The sequence below is a fragment of the Artemia franciscana genome, chromosome 10 (assembly GCF_032884065.1).
Source record: "Artemia franciscana chromosome 10, ASM3288406v1, whole genome shotgun sequence".
NCBI classification, from domain to species: Eukaryota; Metazoa; Arthropoda; class Branchiopoda; order Anostraca; family Artemiidae; genus Artemia; species Artemia franciscana.
The window spans coordinates 49863070-49883034 of record NC_088872.1 but is presented as its reverse complement, the minus strand read 5'-3'; the positions used below and the strand labels follow the sequence as shown (position 1 = coordinate 49883034).

Genomic DNA, 19965 nt, shown 5'->3' with positions numbered 1-19965 from the left:
TGCCAACCAAATGAGGTCAAAGACTGATCGTACACAAAGTTGACTAAAAGGGTTTAAGAACAGTGTCTACACGTTATTGTCTAAAAGGGCTCAAATATGAACTATATACCCTATTAACGAGAGGGGTTTAGAGACAGAAAATATATATTACAAACAAATCGAGATTAAGGGACGGAGCGTAATTAGTCCAGGACGAAACAACTGAACGTGAATCATGCACACTACTGACCAAAGGGTTCAGTGACTTTTGACCTAGAGATTATATTTGTTGCACATATTTTTTGGGGAAATGATTTTTGGTTAACAATCCCTATAATGTAAGGATTTACACTGCCTTGATGCATAATACATCATCAGCGGTCTAAAGGAGATTGACCACGATTTGCTGCTTGAAAACTTGCTGCAAGTGTTTTAAGGCTGGTCTATCAGATCAGTTGATCTGTTTGATCAGTTGATCTGTCTCTGTAGTCATCTTTGTGTCTTTATAATATCATCTCCTATAATCTATTCTTTCGTAAAATTACAATTTAAATCCTTAGAAAAAGACTATATCGACATAACAATAAAAAAGATATTGGTAAGCTCTTATAGACCACCTATACTTGTCAGGCTGTCTTTCTAAAGTAAGAATCAAGGGTTGAAAAATTTTTCTTTTTATATTAAACACCAAATAAATTTATTTTCACAATAGTAGCCGCTTAGACTGAATTAATAAAGTCAATGAAGTATGATACTTGAGTGTAGACACCTGGGTATCCAGCAAATGCACATCCATATCCCCAGGATACAATACCAATAACAGTGGAACCCATGTACAGTGGTCCTCCAGAATCACCCTAAAAGTAAATAAAAATGTTTAATTCCATAAGAGAAACTCAAAATAGAGGCCATTAATAGCTTAAAAGCATGACGTTCTGGGTAAACAACGTGCAAAAAAATTGTCAATAAGCATCCGCATTTGTTTTCTCAAACAAAATGGTTCACTTATATTAGCTGGAGGTGAAAAATGGCTTTCTCACGTCTGATTTTAACTTTATGTCAGTTGAAACACAAACAAAAACTAGATATAGAAGTAAGTAGACAAAAGAAAAGAATTACAAAAACAGCTCTCTACTCCCTCGAGAAAAGAAATCGAAAAATAGTTTTGGTCAACACATATTTAAACTCTTTTTGGAACATTAAATATTTTATTCATTTTTTACATCATTTAATTGTACTTGTGCTTGCTGCACCTTTAAGCCACATCTATGCTCATTGGTTTCCCGAAAGACGACGACTTGCCTTCCAGAGATGTTGCTCAAGGACGGTAGGCTCCATGATCTCAAGCCAGTGACGATTCCGAGGTCAACCAAATCTTGGAACCCCCCAAAAAGCTCAAGGCCAAACTTGAGGGTTGCAAGCCACGTTTTCTTCTGTTCTCCAGCTTTCTTATTACATGCTGGTAGTGGAAGGCATTTGAGGCACTTTTTGCCTATATTCTCTTCTCATTTCTACATGGTGCGGCAAAAGCCCCCTCAGACATCTCATTTTGACAACACCAGGGATAATTGGGCGATCCCCAAAGAGAGCACCATGACTTCATAGGCTTCATATGACTTTGTACATAGGTAGATTTCTTTGCGCTTCCAAGGAGAGCTTTTAGCGGGAAAAAGACGTTTCATGGTGAGGATATGTAACTCCACATTTCTTCGGAGGATTTCCTAATTGCGTTCATCTTTTAGCCAAGATATTTGAACAACTGAGCGTCTTCAATTAGACTATCATTTAAGATTACAGGTGAGACATCCATCCCATCCATCTGCACCGTTTTCTTCTTCAGAAGAAGTATTTGAAGGCCAGTTGAGAGTGCTCTATTTGCTACTTTGTTGATCAAAGCCTGGGGATCATCAGCAGACTCAAGTATAGCAACAGTTTATCAAGTATAGTTCTGAATCATCAGCATAGTCAAGATCTGTGATGGAGAAGGACTGGATCACTGTCACAGCTTTGTACTTGTCGTGGGCATCAAAAATCAATTATTATGAATTTGGATAACGGCAGTAAGCAGATTCAGCGTTGACGTACACTCTCCTCCTTCAGGATCAAATCCGAAAGCTCACAAATGACTCTAACTTATACCCTGGTTCAATCATAATATTCTTTCAAATGTATGATGATCTTTTCCAGGACTCTGTTTTCCTGTTTTCTTTCCCATCACTAGCCAAATACCATCTCGATTGATCAAATGAAAGGCAGTGATGTCATCAATTAAGGTTTTGATTGTCTCCTTCTGGTGTTTGAAATAATGTTCTAGGATCTGATGTAAGCTGAAAATTTGATCGCAGCAGCTCGGTCTTGGCCTAAACCCTACTTGATTGGATCGTGTTCGGGAATTTCTAGTGTCTCGGAAACCATTTAAAAATACAATTACGGATATCTTCGCAGCAAATGGGATATGCCTCTGTAGTTTTAAATTCCATTTGGTCCCTTTTTTGAAGATGGGGACAATTATCGGTGTTCATGGAACTCATCTTTGTCTGACTCAGGCAGAGCTTTCAGTAGCTCAGCAAGGACGCCATCTATGCAAGGGCTTTGTTGGTTTTCAAGCAGTTTGATTGCTTGGGCCACTTCCTTTCTAGTTGGTGGGTACACACATTTTCACACATTTTCAAAGGGAAGATTTTCAGGTGGGTTGAGCAAAGCTACGAAAATATTGGTCTCCGATATTCATTTTACTTCCTATTTAAATGGAAAAAACTTGCTCTAATAGAACCATTGTATTCGGTTGCATAAGATAGTAGCTAATTTAGTTGAGTACGTTCATCGTTTAACTTTAGTTTGTATTTTAATTTTTTTTTTTTTTGCATATTTCAAATCTTGCTGATGGGGTCCTAAAAATAATTTTTATATTCTAGATTCCAAAAAGTATGGAAGCTTAAAAGAGTGGAAAATGACAAAAGTGTCAAAAGAAAAAAAACATCAGCGTTATCTAGAATTTGGTGATTTTGTTTGACCCAAGACTTTACTTTCATTTACTTAAACATACAAAAGAGGGTGAAAAAGGTAACATTTCATCCCCAGTACGCAAAGCCAGTAGACTTAACCGCTTGAAGTCAATTAGTCTACTTAACCTGCCAAGGATTTCCCAAGCTAACAAAGGTCAACTTTGTGCAGAGTAGATTTTGACTTAAAAAGAATTCTTGAAAACGTTAAATACTGATTACTAGTTACTGGCAGAGTATATTTTCAGCCGAAATCCTATTGCATAATAAATTAATTGTAATCATTTGCAATTCTTCTGAAGTTTCTTACTTTTTTAATAAAGTCACCAGAAGAACTATAATAATTCTAATCCTTACCCTTCCATATTAAAGCACCAAAGATTCAACTCTTAAGTTTCTCATTCCCTTTACTAAGGACTTAGGGCCCCAGAGTAAGTAGTCTAGTAGAGGGACCGGTTTTATTTCATGACAAGAAGAAACTTAAAAGTACAAATTTCATCTTTGCATGAAGTATTTAAATGGACAAATAACAAGAATTCTTTTTAAAGTACTCATACTCCATTGAAAATGTCTTCTTGGATTAACAGCTATCCCTAACGGATGTCCTGACGAGGATAGGTTGGAAATAAAAGGTTTGAGCTTTGCAGAGTTGTAAGATGGCTCTGGGTTTCCGTTCTGTCAAAAGCTCCTTCTTCTGATCCTATCCCTGAAAGGAAAACCCTGCTTTTAGCGACGGGATGGACCTTTCAAGAATCTGCCTAACCAGAACAGTGACTGCCAACAGCACTGTAGTGTGACCTTGAGGAGCCCCTCAAGGAAATTATTACTTAGTAAATGACACAGCATCGCTATGAATTTCACTTAATTGTTAATTCTTTTGGTCTTTTTTTTTATTTTTTGTTTGTGCCAATGGACTTTTTTTGGGTTTAATAATGTCTTCCTAACTATCTTGTCTATAATGTGATGCCTCTCCACTGTAGTGTTACGGCAATAGGCTTGAGCTTTCGTATGGAGGACGTCAACTCTGGTTTATAAACCAGCATCACTAGTTTAGAACAACACGAAGTAACTAAGATGTGCCCATGATTACAAAAGGCCTCCATTCAGCTGAAGATCCTGGTGATTTATTGATGTTAGGTTCTAAGCTGGATTGACCCCTTTTTGTAGACTTCAGAAGAAGTACTAGTCCCTAACTACATTCTGTACTGATGGGACTCCATTGATTTTCTTCTAAGTTCAAGTTCTTTGTTATTCTTTAACTATACATATTCAAACTATTCACATAACATCCCCGGCAGGGAGACTGGCTCTAAAGGTGGGCGGCCATACAAACAGTATAAAAGACAAACCCAGAAGAAATGGATGTCATCACTCTTCTCACTCTATCCCACACCAAAAAATAAATGCCAAAAAACAATTATTAAAATTATTCTCAATATTTATCCGATAGCTGAAGGGCCGGGAGCTACTCACAAATTAATATTTACTAATTAGCAGAGCTTTGATTTTAGTTTTTAATGTTAATAGCGATAAACTCAGATGAAAAAAAGATTCACATGTGTTCCAATAATTTGTAATAACATTATTAGGCAAAAATCTAGACCGTTCGGAGACAATGAAAGGCACAGGAAGCTTACTTAAAGGACAACGAGTATTATATGGTCGGACTGAGGGAGGGCCTGGAAAAAATAACTTAAGCCTTAGGTCAGTAATACGAGCTTTCAAGCTTAAATTCTGATCAACAATTACACCAAGATACCGAGTTGTTTGCACTCGGACCCTCTTTCCCAGGGGTGATCGTATCGACTGAGTGGTCCTAGAATGTCGCGAGAGGGCTCATTCTAACGGAAATTAAAAGTTCAAGTGCCCTTTTTAAGTGACCAAAAAATGGAGGGCACCTAGGCCCCTCCCACGCTCATTTTTCCCCAAAAGTCACCGGATCAAAATTCTGAGCTAGCCATTTTATTCACCATAAAACTTTGACCTGTGTTTACATATAGTAATGGTTACTGGGAAGTGTACAGATGTTTTCAGGTGGATTTTTTCGTTTAGGGGGGAGAGTTGAGGGGGGGTTACGTGAGAGGATATTTACATGGAGGAAATTCTATTGGGAGAAGAGAATTTCAATTAAGGGGGTCGCAGGATTTTCTAGCATTATTTGAAAAAACAATGGAAAAATAAATAAGAAAAGTTTTTTCTACTGAAAGTAAGGAGCAGCATTAAAACTTGAAACGAACAGAGATTATTACGCATATGAGGGGTTTACCTCCTCGTTATAATTCACTCTTTACGCTAAAGTATTTTTAGTAATTTAAACTATTTACTCTACAGCATTTGTGATTCAGAGGTCATTCTTAAGGAATTGGGACATTAAGCTTTAGTGTAAAGAGCGAGGTATCAACGAGGGTTGAACCCCCTCATATACGCAATAAAAAAATACGAATATAGAAGTTCGTTACGTAAGTTAATTTGTAAGTTAGGTACAATTTTTACCAATGAAAACGTTTGTAAAAAATTAAAAGTTCTAGTTGCCTTTTTAAGTAATCAAAAAATTGGAGGGGAACTAGGCCTCCTCCCTCACTCCTTTTTTCTCAAAATCTTCCGATTAATTGCAATTAATTAATATGCAAATTCTGTTTTAATTATTTATGTGCGGAGAGCCAAGATCAAAACTTGCATTAATTCTAAAACGTCCAGAAACTAAATAAAAAAAAACAAGTTTTTTTAAATGAAAGTAAGGAGCAACATTCAAACTTAAAACGAACAGAAATTACTCCGTATATGAAAGGGGCTTTTCCTCCTCAACGCCCCGCTCTTTAGGCTAAAGTTTGACTATTTCTCTTAACTCTACTTTTTAAAACAGTAAGAAACTCTTACTGTATTCAAGAAAGCTCTTTCCTTGAATATGGGCAGGCCCACGAAAGAAGTGGCAATCACTATTGGAAAGGGGACACGGTACACCTTCATAGTTATATTCCAATGCCACTGAATTAAAGCCAAAGGTCTTAAGTATTTCAGTGATTCAAATATTAGGCAATTGCTACTTGTAGCGTCACAATGTTAAAATACAACAATTGTTTTGACATTTTGAATGACAAAATCAAAAGTCTTGGACAGGCTTATTAGGAGTTTGTAAACTCATGTAAATGGCTAGAAAACATGGAATTTGATGATACAGAATGTATTTATAAATGTGGGAAGGATGGGGAGAAAAAGGAAGGGAATAGGTTTCATGATGAATAAGTAAGCAACTAGGTTGAGTAGGTATTAATGATAAAACTAAAGTTACTCGTTTTATGACCAAAGAGTGTAAGCAATCAGTCATGGTGGTATTTGACCCTGTAGAATCGACTGACAAAGATTGTAATGAATCCGATGGATTTTACATATAGTTATATGAGCACACGGACAGGATCCCAAAACATCAATATGGTATTTTATTGGTGGACTTTAGTGCCCAGGTTGATAGGGATTGGGATAGATGGTGTCTAAGACGGTCAACACTATTGATTACATTATTGAAAATCGGGGACTTCCATAATCGACATAAGACACAGGGATATATAGGAGTGCTTTTATTGGTGTCAGAAGTAAAGAACACCATCTAGTTACCTAAAGTTAGTTTAAAATTGAAATTTAGGAAGGGTAACAACTTTACGAGAAGTTGAGACGTTGATAGACTCTCGGACAAGAATTTATGAGTTGGGAGAGAGGAGGGGTTTGTAAAAGGAGTTTATGAGCCGTATTTTTAGGAAAAAAACAAAGTGGAGGAAGCATTAAAGTGTGAATTAAGGAGCTGTAAAATGGAGTCAGTAAATAAAATTGCAGAGGATCTGAAAGATGCAGTGAGTACAATATTATTTTGGTGTGTTAAGACATTGAGAGGAGGTTGTCAGCCTAAACTGTTTCTCAGCTAAAAATAGGTACAGATCCTCAGTTAGTTATTAGGAAAGTACTAAAAAGGGGTGGGCAAAATTTTTTATGACTTGTTAAACTAGGATAAAGATGTAGGAAATGACAGAAAAAAGAATGAATATTTTTCGACAATTTGAAAGTAAAGGGAGCTCGATTTTATGAATCGAAATTGAATATATTGCTAAAAGGATTAAAACAATTAGGCCTCGAATGTTGATAGTGTCGCGAATGAGATTTGAGATATAAAGGTTGCAAAGTTTGGGATACATTAACAAAGAACAATTTTTTTTTTCAGAAAAAGATTTTAGGAAAACTTTATTTAAACCATTATATAAGAAAGCTGATAATAGCAAATGTAATATATAGTGCAGTATGTAGTATAATAAGAGCAAATATAGAGGCATTATCCTGGTTTCTGTAGGTAGCAAATTACTTAGTATGATGATACTTTTTACACTTAGAGATACTGTAAATAAAGTTTTAAGAGAAGAACAGCGCGGTTTTAGGAAGGGTAGAAGATGTGTCGACTAAATCGTTGGTGGACAAATATTCTGAAGATGTAAACTACGAATAAAACTGCAGAAGTAGAGAAATTTACATCTATTCTGAAATAGATTTTCTATAGAGAAAATCTATTAATAGATTAGAACAGAAAAAGATTTTTCTCTCTTTTCGAACTGCATACCTGGCAGGAGTCAACTCCACCATTGTCGAGATCACCTGCACAGATCATGCTGTCGGTAACATCGTTTGCTCCATAAGCTCCGCGGCAGTCATCGTCGCTAACGACGGGAACATCAACAGATCGAAGAACATCGGAAAGAGACCCACCAGACTGTGGAAAGAAAATACTTGGTATGAGAAGATCTTAAGTCATTTAAATGATAGGAATTAAGATGATTTCAATTGTAGCAGAGATTGTAAACACACATTTCATTGAGTAAAATAAAAACATTTTCCATATCTTTGATTCAAAGAGCAGGTTTTGGTTTCACTGGTTGATTCTTGTGACATATTCTAGAAGTTCAATCACATTATTGCTAAAACGTTTGTCAGAACTTGAAGCCAAATAAGCCCATTAGCCATTGCTGTGTTTACCTCTTGTTCCTAAGTAAAATTTTTAGCGAGTAAAAATGACATTTCACTTTTTAATCAAAGTGGTATTCCCTTTTATATTTTAACCGGACATATAACAAAAGTTAAATTTTTTTCAGCTATAATATTCTAACCTTGTTAATAACAAGTAAAAAAGTCACACTTTCACATTTTAGTTGTGTCCCATAGAAGGCATAATTACCAGCTTTTCCTTTTTCTTTATGTTTCATTATGGTGTATTTTCACTGTATTTTAGGCTACTTACACATACCTAAAATCAGTTGATTATGGCAGATGGACTAAGAATTAGCTACATGAGTTATAAGCATACAAAAAAGTATATCGCATTTATAGCCATTTTTGGATACAAATATTTATGTTTTATTATAATCTATACTATGGACGTACAATTATCGACTACTCAGCTTCATTGATTGAATGAAGTTTTCCTTCAGGAAAACTTGTGTGTCTTTTTCTGATTCAGCTCCATAGTCTTTTAGTCCATTCAGCCCACGTCTTTCTTCAGGATTGTCCAGATCTCACCAAAATCAGGATCTTAGGATTTTGAATCGTAGTATTTTGGGTTTTTAGTATTTTGAAAACTTAGTTTCTCTTATATGTTATCCCCCTCCATTCGCTGCATAAGCTTCTGTATGAATGATTCTTGTCCCTGTTGAACATGAAAATCTCTAGATAGTCAGGTAAAGCATGCATAAAGTTTGTGGAGGGTTGGAAAACTAAAATTCTATGATAGGGAATTAGCTTTTCTTTAAAAACAAAAAACATTATAAACATACGAAAAAGTTTCTTGGATTCTCAACATTAATATTATTATCTGCCATATCTATTTCACGTAATTTAATTATTTTAATATACCTTTAATTTCTGCTAAGGCTAGACAATTAAGAAGTTGTTTAGCTTTCCAATTCATATTCTTAGCCTTAGAGAATTAAGATATTTGTCTTCAAAGAATGCAAAAAAAGACAATTAGAGCTTAAAGGATTTTCCGACATCAAAAACATTGCTCAAAAAACTGCTCAAAAATTATTAAAAATAGCTCAGTGTATAAAATTCAGTAAAAATTCAGTAAACCGTATAGAAGTGCTGAAAGTGTATGTTGCAATTAATTAACTGATCAATTAACTGAATAATCCAACCCTTTACCTCATAGCGCAAGCTGCATAGGCTACGTTTCAGTGTTTTATTGCTGGGTGCCATACACTATTATTCCATATACTGTTATTTGCATAAAGTTTTTGACATATAATAATAAAAAGTCTCCTTAATCCAACCAATAGTACTCAATCCATCGTATCAAAAATTTACTTTTTTCTTAGGCAAAGAGAAAGAAAAAACTTCGTCCAAATTTATTTCACTTTGCACATAACTTCTTTGGTCTGGGAAGACATTGCTGATGTGAATGAACCAAAAGATGAATTCTTTATTTGTTTAGGTTTGTTTGTGTATTTGTCTATTTAACTGAAATTTTCTTCATTTGTTTATAACTAAACTTTTCTCCTTTGTTTTACAGGTTATTCCTTAATGAAATATGGGAGCCTTAACATCTTAGCTGACTTATATAGTGTTTTTTAATATTTACTTTGGTAGTCTACTAAACATGCTAGAGGAGATTCTTTTTTAAACAAAATATTAAAACTTACAGAGGTAGTACCCCATCCAGATACAGAGACCATGACCCCAGCATCAACATCAGACATCGGAGCAGGAAGGTTCACCGCCTGAACATTCCCACCAAGGTTAATGCTGCTGGATAGCTTCAGGACACAAACATCATTTTCAAAAGTACGAGAGTTGTAATCAGGGTTTTCATTAATTGAAGCAACTTCAATTACTTGTTCATCACCATCTTCGGTACTAAGGATATGATCACCAGCAACAACCACAATTCTGCTAGGGGTTTCTCTGTAATAAATAAGGAAATATTTCTCTGGTATATTGAATTCCAATTCCAAAAAAACTTTAACCTTGACTTGGCTTATTTACTACTAATTAAGAAAGTAAAGTATTTGTGGACAAAAACACCAGGGGAAAACTCATTAATTCTAATGACAGACAGCTGCAATCCTCTGATTCTCCACCACTAGCAAATTTTACTTAAAAAGAAAACACAACATACCAAATTTTTGAAATCTGTCCCTCCCAATAATGTGAAGAAAAATTATCATATATCCCATACTCCTTGACTATCTAGGTATGGACCCCTCTTGCCCCCCAATGAAAATGCTGGAAATTTGCCCCTGGCTCTTATAGTCTATGTGCTATTCCAGAAGAGTTAAAAGAACTTTTGGTAAAATATGAAAACTCATCGAATGGCTCGTACACTAATAGAATTAATTGAATATCCAATGGTTATGAATACTTTCTTTTTATTTTAAATCCTAAATAACTAGAATATTTTATTGGTTTTACGCTAGATAAATACTTAAAGGCTTATGTTTCCTCCTAAACATTTTCTGTTGTTTTTCTATACAAGCCTACAGCTTGGGGAAGAGCTTTCAGATCTATAAGTTTTTCAAGTCCGAATTAGGATGTTACTTAGCCCTTTTTAGAGAGTGATCTATACTTACTTAAAAATAGGAAAATAGTCCATTTTCTCAAGTTGTTTGTTTGTCATCATTAAATTTTTAGATCTAAGTAAAAATATAACGCGAATCTTTAAAAAAAAAAAGTGGAATTCCGTATATGAGTGATGCTGAATCATGGATATTAAGGCTAATGGTCTTTTTTGTTCCCGCCCAATTTCTGAAACAGATTCTAAGAATCTTAATAACGCCACTGCTAGTATCTATTCGATAGCAAACTCGTTTATGAGACTTGACAAAAACATAAACAAGTGGAAGAAAAAAACAAAAGATGTTTGTTTAGCAAAAGCACGTTAGATTCTACGGAGATTAATTTAAATGAACAGGTTATGTAAAAGAAAATATACCCACTGCTGAGCTAAAAATAGTGTTTTCTTTTGCACATCAATTTAAAGGGTAATCCTATATTTTTTCGCTCAGAGATTTTGATTCGATGTGCATTGAATGCAAATGGTAGAACTTGTACGAAAAGTAGACAAATCTTTTATTTTCGAGATGGGTGTCTGTTTTGAAATGTAAAGCGTGAACTCTCCCAAACCTCAACCGAGACCGAGTCCGTTTGGAAATGAAAATTGTTTGGCTATTGGGAGAACCCTTGGGTATTGAGAATTGCAAGCAGTTAGCCAGGTGGGTGAAACACCCACCTGGCTATTTTCTTTTAATCTTCAGTTCTCGAAGTCCACCAGTCCCCAAACTTAAACCTCGTCATGTTACTTCTGAATTCCTTTTTACAAATTGTGATGAAAATGAAATAAATGAAATAATTATGTGTATGAAATAACAATCCTGTGGAGTAGATGAAGTATCGTTAAAGCAACAAAAACAATTGTTATTTCTATTTTGACTCATCTGATTAATTTATCACTTGAAGAGGGAACTTTTCCAGAAAGACTTAAATTAGCCTGAGTGCTACCCCTTCACAAAGGGAAGTCAAAAAATGAACCGAGTAATTACCGATCCATTTCTATTTTACCTTTTTTTCGAAGATTTATGAGAAAGTAGTCCATGAAAGAATGTATGATTACCTCCAGGAGTAGAATCTTCTGTGCGATACCCAACTTGGCTTTCGCAAAGGACTTTCTACGGATATGCACCAGCTATCTGGAATTCAATCCCCTTGAAAATCCGGAACTCAAATAACCTTACTACCTTCAAGCGAGCAGTGAAGGGTCGTTCCAGAAATACTGTTTAGATTTGAATATCATGCGGTCCTCCTCTTTTCGATCTTTTCTTTTATTTTCTTTTTTTTCTTTTCTTTCTCTTCGTCACTCCCCTTTTTTCTCTTTTTTTCTTTTTTGATAAATCCAGTTGATTCGTTGTTTCTGTTAGTTGATTGTTTAATTATTCTTTAGTTAAGTTTCTGCCCTAGTCAAGCACTTTTGTGCTTTCCTGGCAGATTATGTACATGTAATTATGTGTTTTTATTTAAATATATATGATTGAATTGAATTGAAGAATTCCTGCGAACAAAACTCTAGCACAGCTTGCATCAAACAATAAGTGCGTAATTGGTAATTTGATGTGTGTGTGTAGACTTGTTCCTGTGTTTGCGTACGTTTGTGTTTTTGTGCTCCTCAATCTCATCCTGCTAAATAACTAAGAAGACTAATCCGCCATTCCATCATAAATTTACTATGAAAAAGTAGCACATAAACAGAATTGATGGAAATAAAACTAATTTATTGGGAAGATAACAAGAGGAAAAGTTTGTGTAAAACGAAAAACTCAATGCATACCCGTACTAATGAACTTATTTTGGAAGAAATATAGCCTCTCAGGCGCATACGGGTTAAAGCACATAAAAAAGAATTTTTATTGAAATAGAAGAAAAGCGATAACAGTAAAAAGTTTGGGATTTCCCAAAAGGAATTTAAAAACCCTTGTCCATCGTATCTGCCCCCATTAAAATACAACAACGAAAACAAACAGTCCGCACATGCAAAATTAAACTACCCAAAGAAAAAGGATGAATGTTTGAGAGGTTTTTCACTCTCAGAAATCATATACCTCAGGTGGCTAGTACCAAGCATGGCAGAAGTGTGCCAAGCATAGCGGAACTGTGAGAACAGTACTAAGAGTGAATGATCTGTGCCAAGCATGATATAAGTATCCCAAGCATGGCAGATGTCTGCTAAGTCTGATACAAGATCGTGATTTCATAGCAATCTGGGAATGTACATTATACAATTAGGCTAGTGAGTTAAGTAATTGAAAATTAAAGAGCCATTTGAAACAGACGGACAGAAAATAAAATCCTTCAATGATCTAAATGTGAAACGGTCAAACATTACTGTCTATGCATAATTGACTGAAAATGAAGAGAAATAAAAATAAATAATTATACCAAACATAAAAGAAATGGGTACTGCTATATACAAATAATTAAATCCTAAACGATTAAAAATTAAAATGAGTGCTAAAGTTAAACCAAAAAGGACACAAATTACTGCCCATAGGAGTTCGACTAGAGTTCCGTTCTAACCGTAAACCAAAATAAAAAATTGTCGCTAAATAGAATCTGTAAACCTTAATTGTTGATGTTTCCTGTAATTAGTATATTAAACACTAAATAATTATACATTACACATTCAGTTCATTTTCAATATCTTTCCAGTCACCTTGATTTTTATAGTGGTTTTTTTTTTTGTCAGTATTTTGGAATTAATAAGATGAAAGCTATTTTCCTTGTAATAAGATTAGGGCATTAACGTTTTTTTGTGTTAGGGCGAGATGCACAAGATTTCGGAAAGAAACTTAAAGACGCTTTAATTAAATACCAAAAATGAACGAATTGTACAGAAAACGTAATAATTGTAGGAAAAACTATAAAAATCACAAATACTAAGCCCAAGTAACATACAAGAAATTTATAAGAAAAAAACTAAAATTGTTTGTATTAAATGTATTTAATATACTTCAGACCAGATGAGAAACTTCATTATTTTTGGACATTGACGAAGAATGAGACAGAAATTTATGGAGGAAAAAATAATTTTCCTTGCCAATATTTTTTAACACATTTTTTTTTTATCAAACACGAAGATTTATCTATTCCAAATCAGACCGAATTATTTCTTCAAAATCACTGTTTTCATGCATTGAGTTCCTGGTAAATTCACTGTTCTCCCCCGATCCCTTCTGTGCGTTTTTTTTTCTTGCTGTTCACTTCAACTCGACTCAACCTTCTTTTTTTCCTCTTTTTATTTCTTGAGACAAGCTTGAGTCCTTCGGTTGGTGGGCTGTTGTACATTTTACAGACACAGGTTCTCTGATTTCCATATTCCTTGCAACCCTTGAGTCTAAAATTTCAGGAAGTAAGGATTCATTCCAGAAGGCTTCAAGCTTCGGAAATATTTTTTCCCAGTAGTCTTTCGATCGGTGAACTGTAATTATTTCCCAATCCTCAATAGAGTTATAAACTATTAAGTGGCATACCATTTTATCCATTATCTCGAGTTGGCCTTGTATCTGGGCGAAATACCTGTGATTTTTTTTTAGCTGAAGACCTTCACTGGATAATTCAAGAAAAAATGCTTTAACTAAATTTTTTGACTGGGCCACATCATAAATGGTTTTGAACTCTGGTATATTATGCACCGTTTTTATCTCTATAGGTGTGCCATTAGGGAGCAGCCCATCTACAGATGCAGCAAGATACTGATACTGTGGATGCACACTGAGTCCTATTTGATCTCCCTTTACGACTTTTAAGTTGAATTTGTTTTCATATGCTTCTAGTGCCACTACTTCTAAATCTAAGCCCTTTTTCATTAGGGCAGAGCAGAATCTAGGTCCCAAGTTTTGAATTTGCTTAACAATTGGGGCAACTCTGGTGCTGTTTTTTCTGGTTGCAATTCTGTGGAAGTAACTACTAGTTATTCTCTTAGATCTTTCTTCAACCCAAGTGTCATTTTTGGATTGGCCCTTGGTACTGTTGAACAAACAGCTTATACTGGCAAAATCCAATTTTAAATTCTCGTCAGTATATTTTTGTATGGCCAAATTCATTTCATCAGAAGTCATGTCTGGCTTATTGCAATTTGGTCCATAGTCACGATTACCAAAGTTATAGTTTCTATTTTTTAACTTAGCAACGTGTTTTCCTCCAAGAGCACTATAATAACTGGTCAAATTACGTTTAGATATTACACGGAGTTTAGCCGTTTTATTACAATATTTTTTTGTTACGCTAGAAGGACTAAGCCCAAAAATATTTTTCCAAGCTAATTGATGCCATTTTGGACCTGAATTATAAGCAAGACTTGCTCCATGAACTCTTGCATGATATGAACCTCGTTTAGACCGGCTTATTTGCTTTCCTCCGATGAATTTAGCAACAACTAACATGTAGCTTTCAGCTAAGTTTGTAGTTGCGTCATTTCGAAGCTGCTCTGCTTTTCGACACACAATATCGACCTCTGTCATAACATCTTCAAACACGTGCAGGGGAAAATTATTCCACCGATCTTCTATTTTACTATTCACGGTCAATTCAGCAATCTTAGGACATCCAGAATCACATTTTGTGTGGTTTCCGAAAACATGGTACGGACCTCTTTTTAACAAGATTTTCAATTCTTCTGCTGTTCCATTATTTTCAGAATTTATTTTATCGCACCCCTTAAATTTTTTGTCAGTTGCTGGATAATTCCTCGGGGAAGACATTTTGTGTACAAACCTTTTTTATTTTTGCACAAATTATATAGATGGGCTGTATAGTTTTTTTGTGACGTGATTTGCACATTCATGTTTCCGTATGTTGGAACCGTAGGAAACACTTTGTTTTAGCTTATAAAAAACACTGGAATCACCGTCACCGATAAACTCTAAAAACTGTAATCCGAGCATCTCCTCACTGGAACGAAAGCCTTCAACTAGAATATCTGTTTCCATGCTCCTTGAATTTCCGTTATAATTCAGAAAGCAGAAATGATCTTTGGGAATTACTTTGGCGTTTGCAGAAGAAAAACATATATAACAGTATTTATTTTTTATGCCAACATATAACAGTTTTTTCGTAAATGCATCTATGATAACTGCAACACATCCTTTGGCCGAATAATCGTGTCCTTTGCTACGCTTATTCCAGCCTCCATCACATATCACTTTTGTCCAGTATGAGTCCTCCTTATACCTATCATCATGAATGGCTGATTTTAAGGCCTCTCGTCCATTTTCTAGCAAAATTTCCGATAAACTATTCATCCAAGCATTACCAAGCTGCCTTTCAATACGGGAATAAACTATTCGTGACATTGGTTTCACTCCAAGCAACCCGAAGAATTCACACAGTGTAGAATACCCTCCTCCACTACCCATGGCTCCCCAAACAGCCTTCGAATTCAAGCAGCCTTTAAGACTTGATTTTTTTTCGGAAAAAGCAACCTGTGTCTGGTCCGTAAAACTTGAAAGATATTCTTTTACGCTTGTTGCTGGACATTCTGGTTCACCTTTAATCCTCTTTTCCCAGTTACACTTATTACACTTAACTTTCAGTTCAGTTTTCAGGCCTTTCTTTTCTAATTGCTTTATAATCAATTTTCCGTGATCGCAACTGATTTTGTGTCTGAATGCTGAAATTACTTCAGCAAGGAAATACCTTAGATTCACAATGCAGTTTCCATCTGGAATTCCAGATAAGTCTATCTCAGTATTCGTACCGGGGCAATCAACACCGTAAGAACCACTACCGTTTCCCAATTTATTTGAATCGTCTATGAGAGGATTTGCTGAAAATTCTTCTGAAATTTTCGATCCATTTGACAAATTATCTTTATCTTGTTCTCCAAGCAGCACCTTTCTAAAAAAAATGAAAAGAACCATAGAAAAACAAAACAGCGACCCGGCTCAATAGTAAACGAAAGTCTAAAAAACGAAATTTTGATACTAATAAATACGTCAAAAGAATCGGATTTTAATTAAATTTAGTCCTACCCATCAAAAGATAAGAGCCTGAGAAAATTTGTCTTATTTTGGAAAAAAGGGGGAAACACGCCCTAAAAGTCATAGAATTGTTTTGCCAGAAGACTGATCAAGGGTGCGTGTTTATTTGTTTTTTGTTTTCTTTTTCCCAGGGGTGATTGTATCGACCCATTGGTCCTAGGGTGTCGCAAGAGGGCTCATTTTAATGAAAATGAAAAGTTCCAGTGCCCTTTTTAAGCGACCAAAAATTGGAGGGCACCTAGGCCCCCTCCCACTTTCATTTTTTTTCTCAAAGTCAACAGATCAAAATTTTGAGATAGCCATTTTCTTAAGCATAGTCAAAAAACATAATAAGATGTCTTTGGGGACGACTTACTCCCCCATAGTTCCCGGGGGAGGGGCTACAAGTTATAAGCTTTGATCAGTGTTTACCTTGACCTGATGCCCACTTAATTGGACAATCTGTCTTGGCTTTTTCTACAATTGGCCATGACTTGACTTTTCCCACAACTATTCCTTTTAATTAAAAGTCAACGGTTGAGGGGTTTTGGCTGAGGGGGGGGGGGGTAGAGGGGAGGGAGCTACGTTGAAGGATCTTTACTTAGAGGAATTTGTCACGGGGGAAAAGAAATTCAATGAAGGGGCATAGGATTTTCTAGCATTATTAAAAAAAACACTGAAAAAATAATAATGAAGAAGTTTTTCAACTGAAAGTAAGGAGCAGCATTAAAACATAAAACGAACAGAAATTATTACGCATATGAGGGGTTCATCTCCTCCTAAATACCTCGCTCTTTCCGTTAAAGTAATTTCAACTATATATTCTACGGACTTGGTGATTCTAGGGTCATTCTTAAAGAACCGGGAGAAAATTTAAGCTTTAGTGTAAAGAGCGAGGTATTGACGAAAGGGCAAACCCCCTCATATATGTAATACAAATATACAAAGTTCTAGGTGCTTTTATAAGTTACCAAAAATTGGAGGGCAACTAGACCTCCTCCCCCATCCCATTTTCTTCAAAATCGTCAGAACGAAAATATGAGAAAGCCATTTAGACAAAAAAAAGATATGCAAATTTCGTTGTGCGGTTAGCCAAATCAAAACATGCATTAATTTAAAAACGTTCAGAAATTACATAAAAAAAACAGTTTTTTTTAACTTCAAGTGAGGAGCGTCATTAAAACTTAAAACGAACAGAAATTATTCCGTATATGAAAGGGGTAGTCCCCTCCTCAACGCCTCGCTCTTTACGCTAAAGTTTCTTATTGTTTTAAAAAGTATAGTTGTGAGAAAGAGTCAAACTTTAGCGTAGAGAGCGGGACATTGAGGGACTACCCCCTTTCATAAACGGAATAATTTTCGTTCGTTTTAATGTCGCTCCTTACATGCAGTTAAAAAAAACTTGTTTTTATTTATTTAATGGACAAGAGGGAATGAAACTTGTATATGTAATTTTTACTTACCGGTATTTTAAATTCAGCCACCTTTTGTTGATAATTTTCTTCCTCATATCTCAAATGTCTTATTGACTTCAGTTGACAAGTCAACTATTCAGAGACACAATGCCTTGGAGGCGTAATGCCTAAAATTGGATAAGAATCCCGCCTTTTTTTCTATTGGCTGATGAACAACGCTATTAAGCCGGAAACAGGGGTAAAATAAGTAAAAAGTAAGCACATTTTGAAATTGTATTTTTCTGATTTTGCTTTCAAACTATTTATGATAGACATCAGAAATTTTCTGTAATGGTTGTAGATTATAAAATCTACATATGATCCAAAATTCTACCCTCTGGAGCCAACTTCATACCTTCTAGCAAGAAAAATGTTGAAAATTAAAAATAATTTTTTGCACCGTTAAAAATAAAAATATAACAATTCTGCAACCAACATTTTTTTTTAAATACTGGCAGGATGAACTAAAAAAAAAATCTACTGTCATTTCCCATCCACTAAATTTTTATTCACCAAACTAAAATAACTTGATTTCTTTTTTTTGCACAATAGGTAAAGCATATACAGAAAAAGTGAAACCAACATTTTTTTCCTTTTTAACTCGAGAGTCATCAAAAAAAAAATCAGTTCAAAATCACCAAAATCGCAGAAGTTATTCATGATTTTCTATCATAGGAGAAATAGCATTGGACACAAATTAAGACCATTAGCCTTAAGTGGTGCTGAAGAGGTCGTCTTATGTTAAAAAACTAGAATTGTAAGACTGCAGAAAGATGCCATATCAGAAACCTGTGGAAGGTAAAACACAAACATTGCAAAGTTTAGCTGAAGATGAATAGCTAATTCCCTCAACAATTTTCTTTTACATACGAAAATCTTTTACCAAACTTCATTGAAGGATTCTTTCTTTGAAACTCGAGTTTGCAGTACTTTCATTGAAACCCTTCAGAAGATTATCAGTTCTCTATTGCATTTTACTTCAGCAGGGGGGGGGTCAAGTGAATAGATTTCAGACTAAAATTGGAATATCAACTGGAAAGAGGAGTCTCATCAGCGGAGGAAGAAGATTTATAGTTGATCAAGCGGAGGGACAATCAGACCAAATTAGGGCTTTATCATTAGTAACATTGGTAACAGTTACTAATTAGTATCATTAGTAACGTCCATACAGCTCAAAGGTAATGACAGAACGCTCAAAGACGCCAGTTGGAATGGAAAATTTTTCCATAGATTTTTTTCATTCCAAAGACTCTTGAGAAATGCCTTTTTTGGTACTTAATACATAAATGCCATTATTGGAAAATAGGAAAAACGACAAACCCCTTCCTCTCTAGATCTTGATAAGTAATTTTTATCGTACCATAATCAAATAAACATGAAACATCCGTGCTATACCCTCCCTACATTTTCATGACTTAGCACCGAGGGAAACAGATAAATTTCGTGTTCGCATAATTTTTATGTTAGTATAAATTTCATGTCAAGTTTTTACTGAATGTAAACGCAAGGAAATTAAAAACTGAGAATCTGTTCAGGTCTGCAAGTAGATATTTTTTCCAAGGTCTGGGACATCCTCACCCGGAAATTACCCAACCTTCCTGGAAAGTTTTCCTCCGTAAATTCTCCTGCTGAACCCCCCCCTCCCCTCCTGCGGAAATCTCTTCAGAAAATTTTCCCCTTGTCCCCTTTCAAAAATCTTCCTACAGGGAACAATCAGCTATCAAATAGAAATTAAAGCAAATAAAAGAATACAGAAAAGAAAAGATTATGGAGTATTCTGCCATTATTCCAAAATACATGAAGAATATATGGTAGAGATTACTCTATAGGATTTATTTTATTTTAGTTCTTTTTAATTTTCTTCTTTTCATGTCGGGTGTTGAGTTTTCAGAGTCGGTAAGGTAAAGGTTAGAGAAACTGGTCTGTTTGCCTGTTTGAAGTAGAGATTAGGTTCATCTTCATTTTTCTTGGTTCTGATTTTCACCTTGACTCAAT

General features: G+C 35.1%; 1 protein-coding gene across 2 annotated transcripts in view; it reads right to left on the bottom strand.

Moving 5' to 3' along the window:
- The window catches only part of LOC136032317 (trypsin-1-like), a 251733-nt gene that overhangs the window by 209549 nt on the left and 22219 nt on the right, over positions 1-19965 (bottom strand). Inside the window, exons 3-5 of one of the 2 annotated variants that reach the window (XM_065712618.1) lie at positions 9653-9914; positions 7582-7731; positions 638-836 (exon numbers count right to left, since the gene is read on the bottom strand). The exons of the other annotated variant lie outside the window; for it this stretch is intronic. Coding sequence (XP_065568690.1) covers positions 699-836; positions 7582-7731; positions 9653-9914 — 550 coding nt within the window. The 3' untranslated portion in view covers positions 638-698. Of the gene's footprint in view, positions 1-637; positions 837-7581; positions 7732-9652; positions 9915-19965 lie in introns of those variants that run through there. 2 annotated transcript variants of the gene reach the window in all.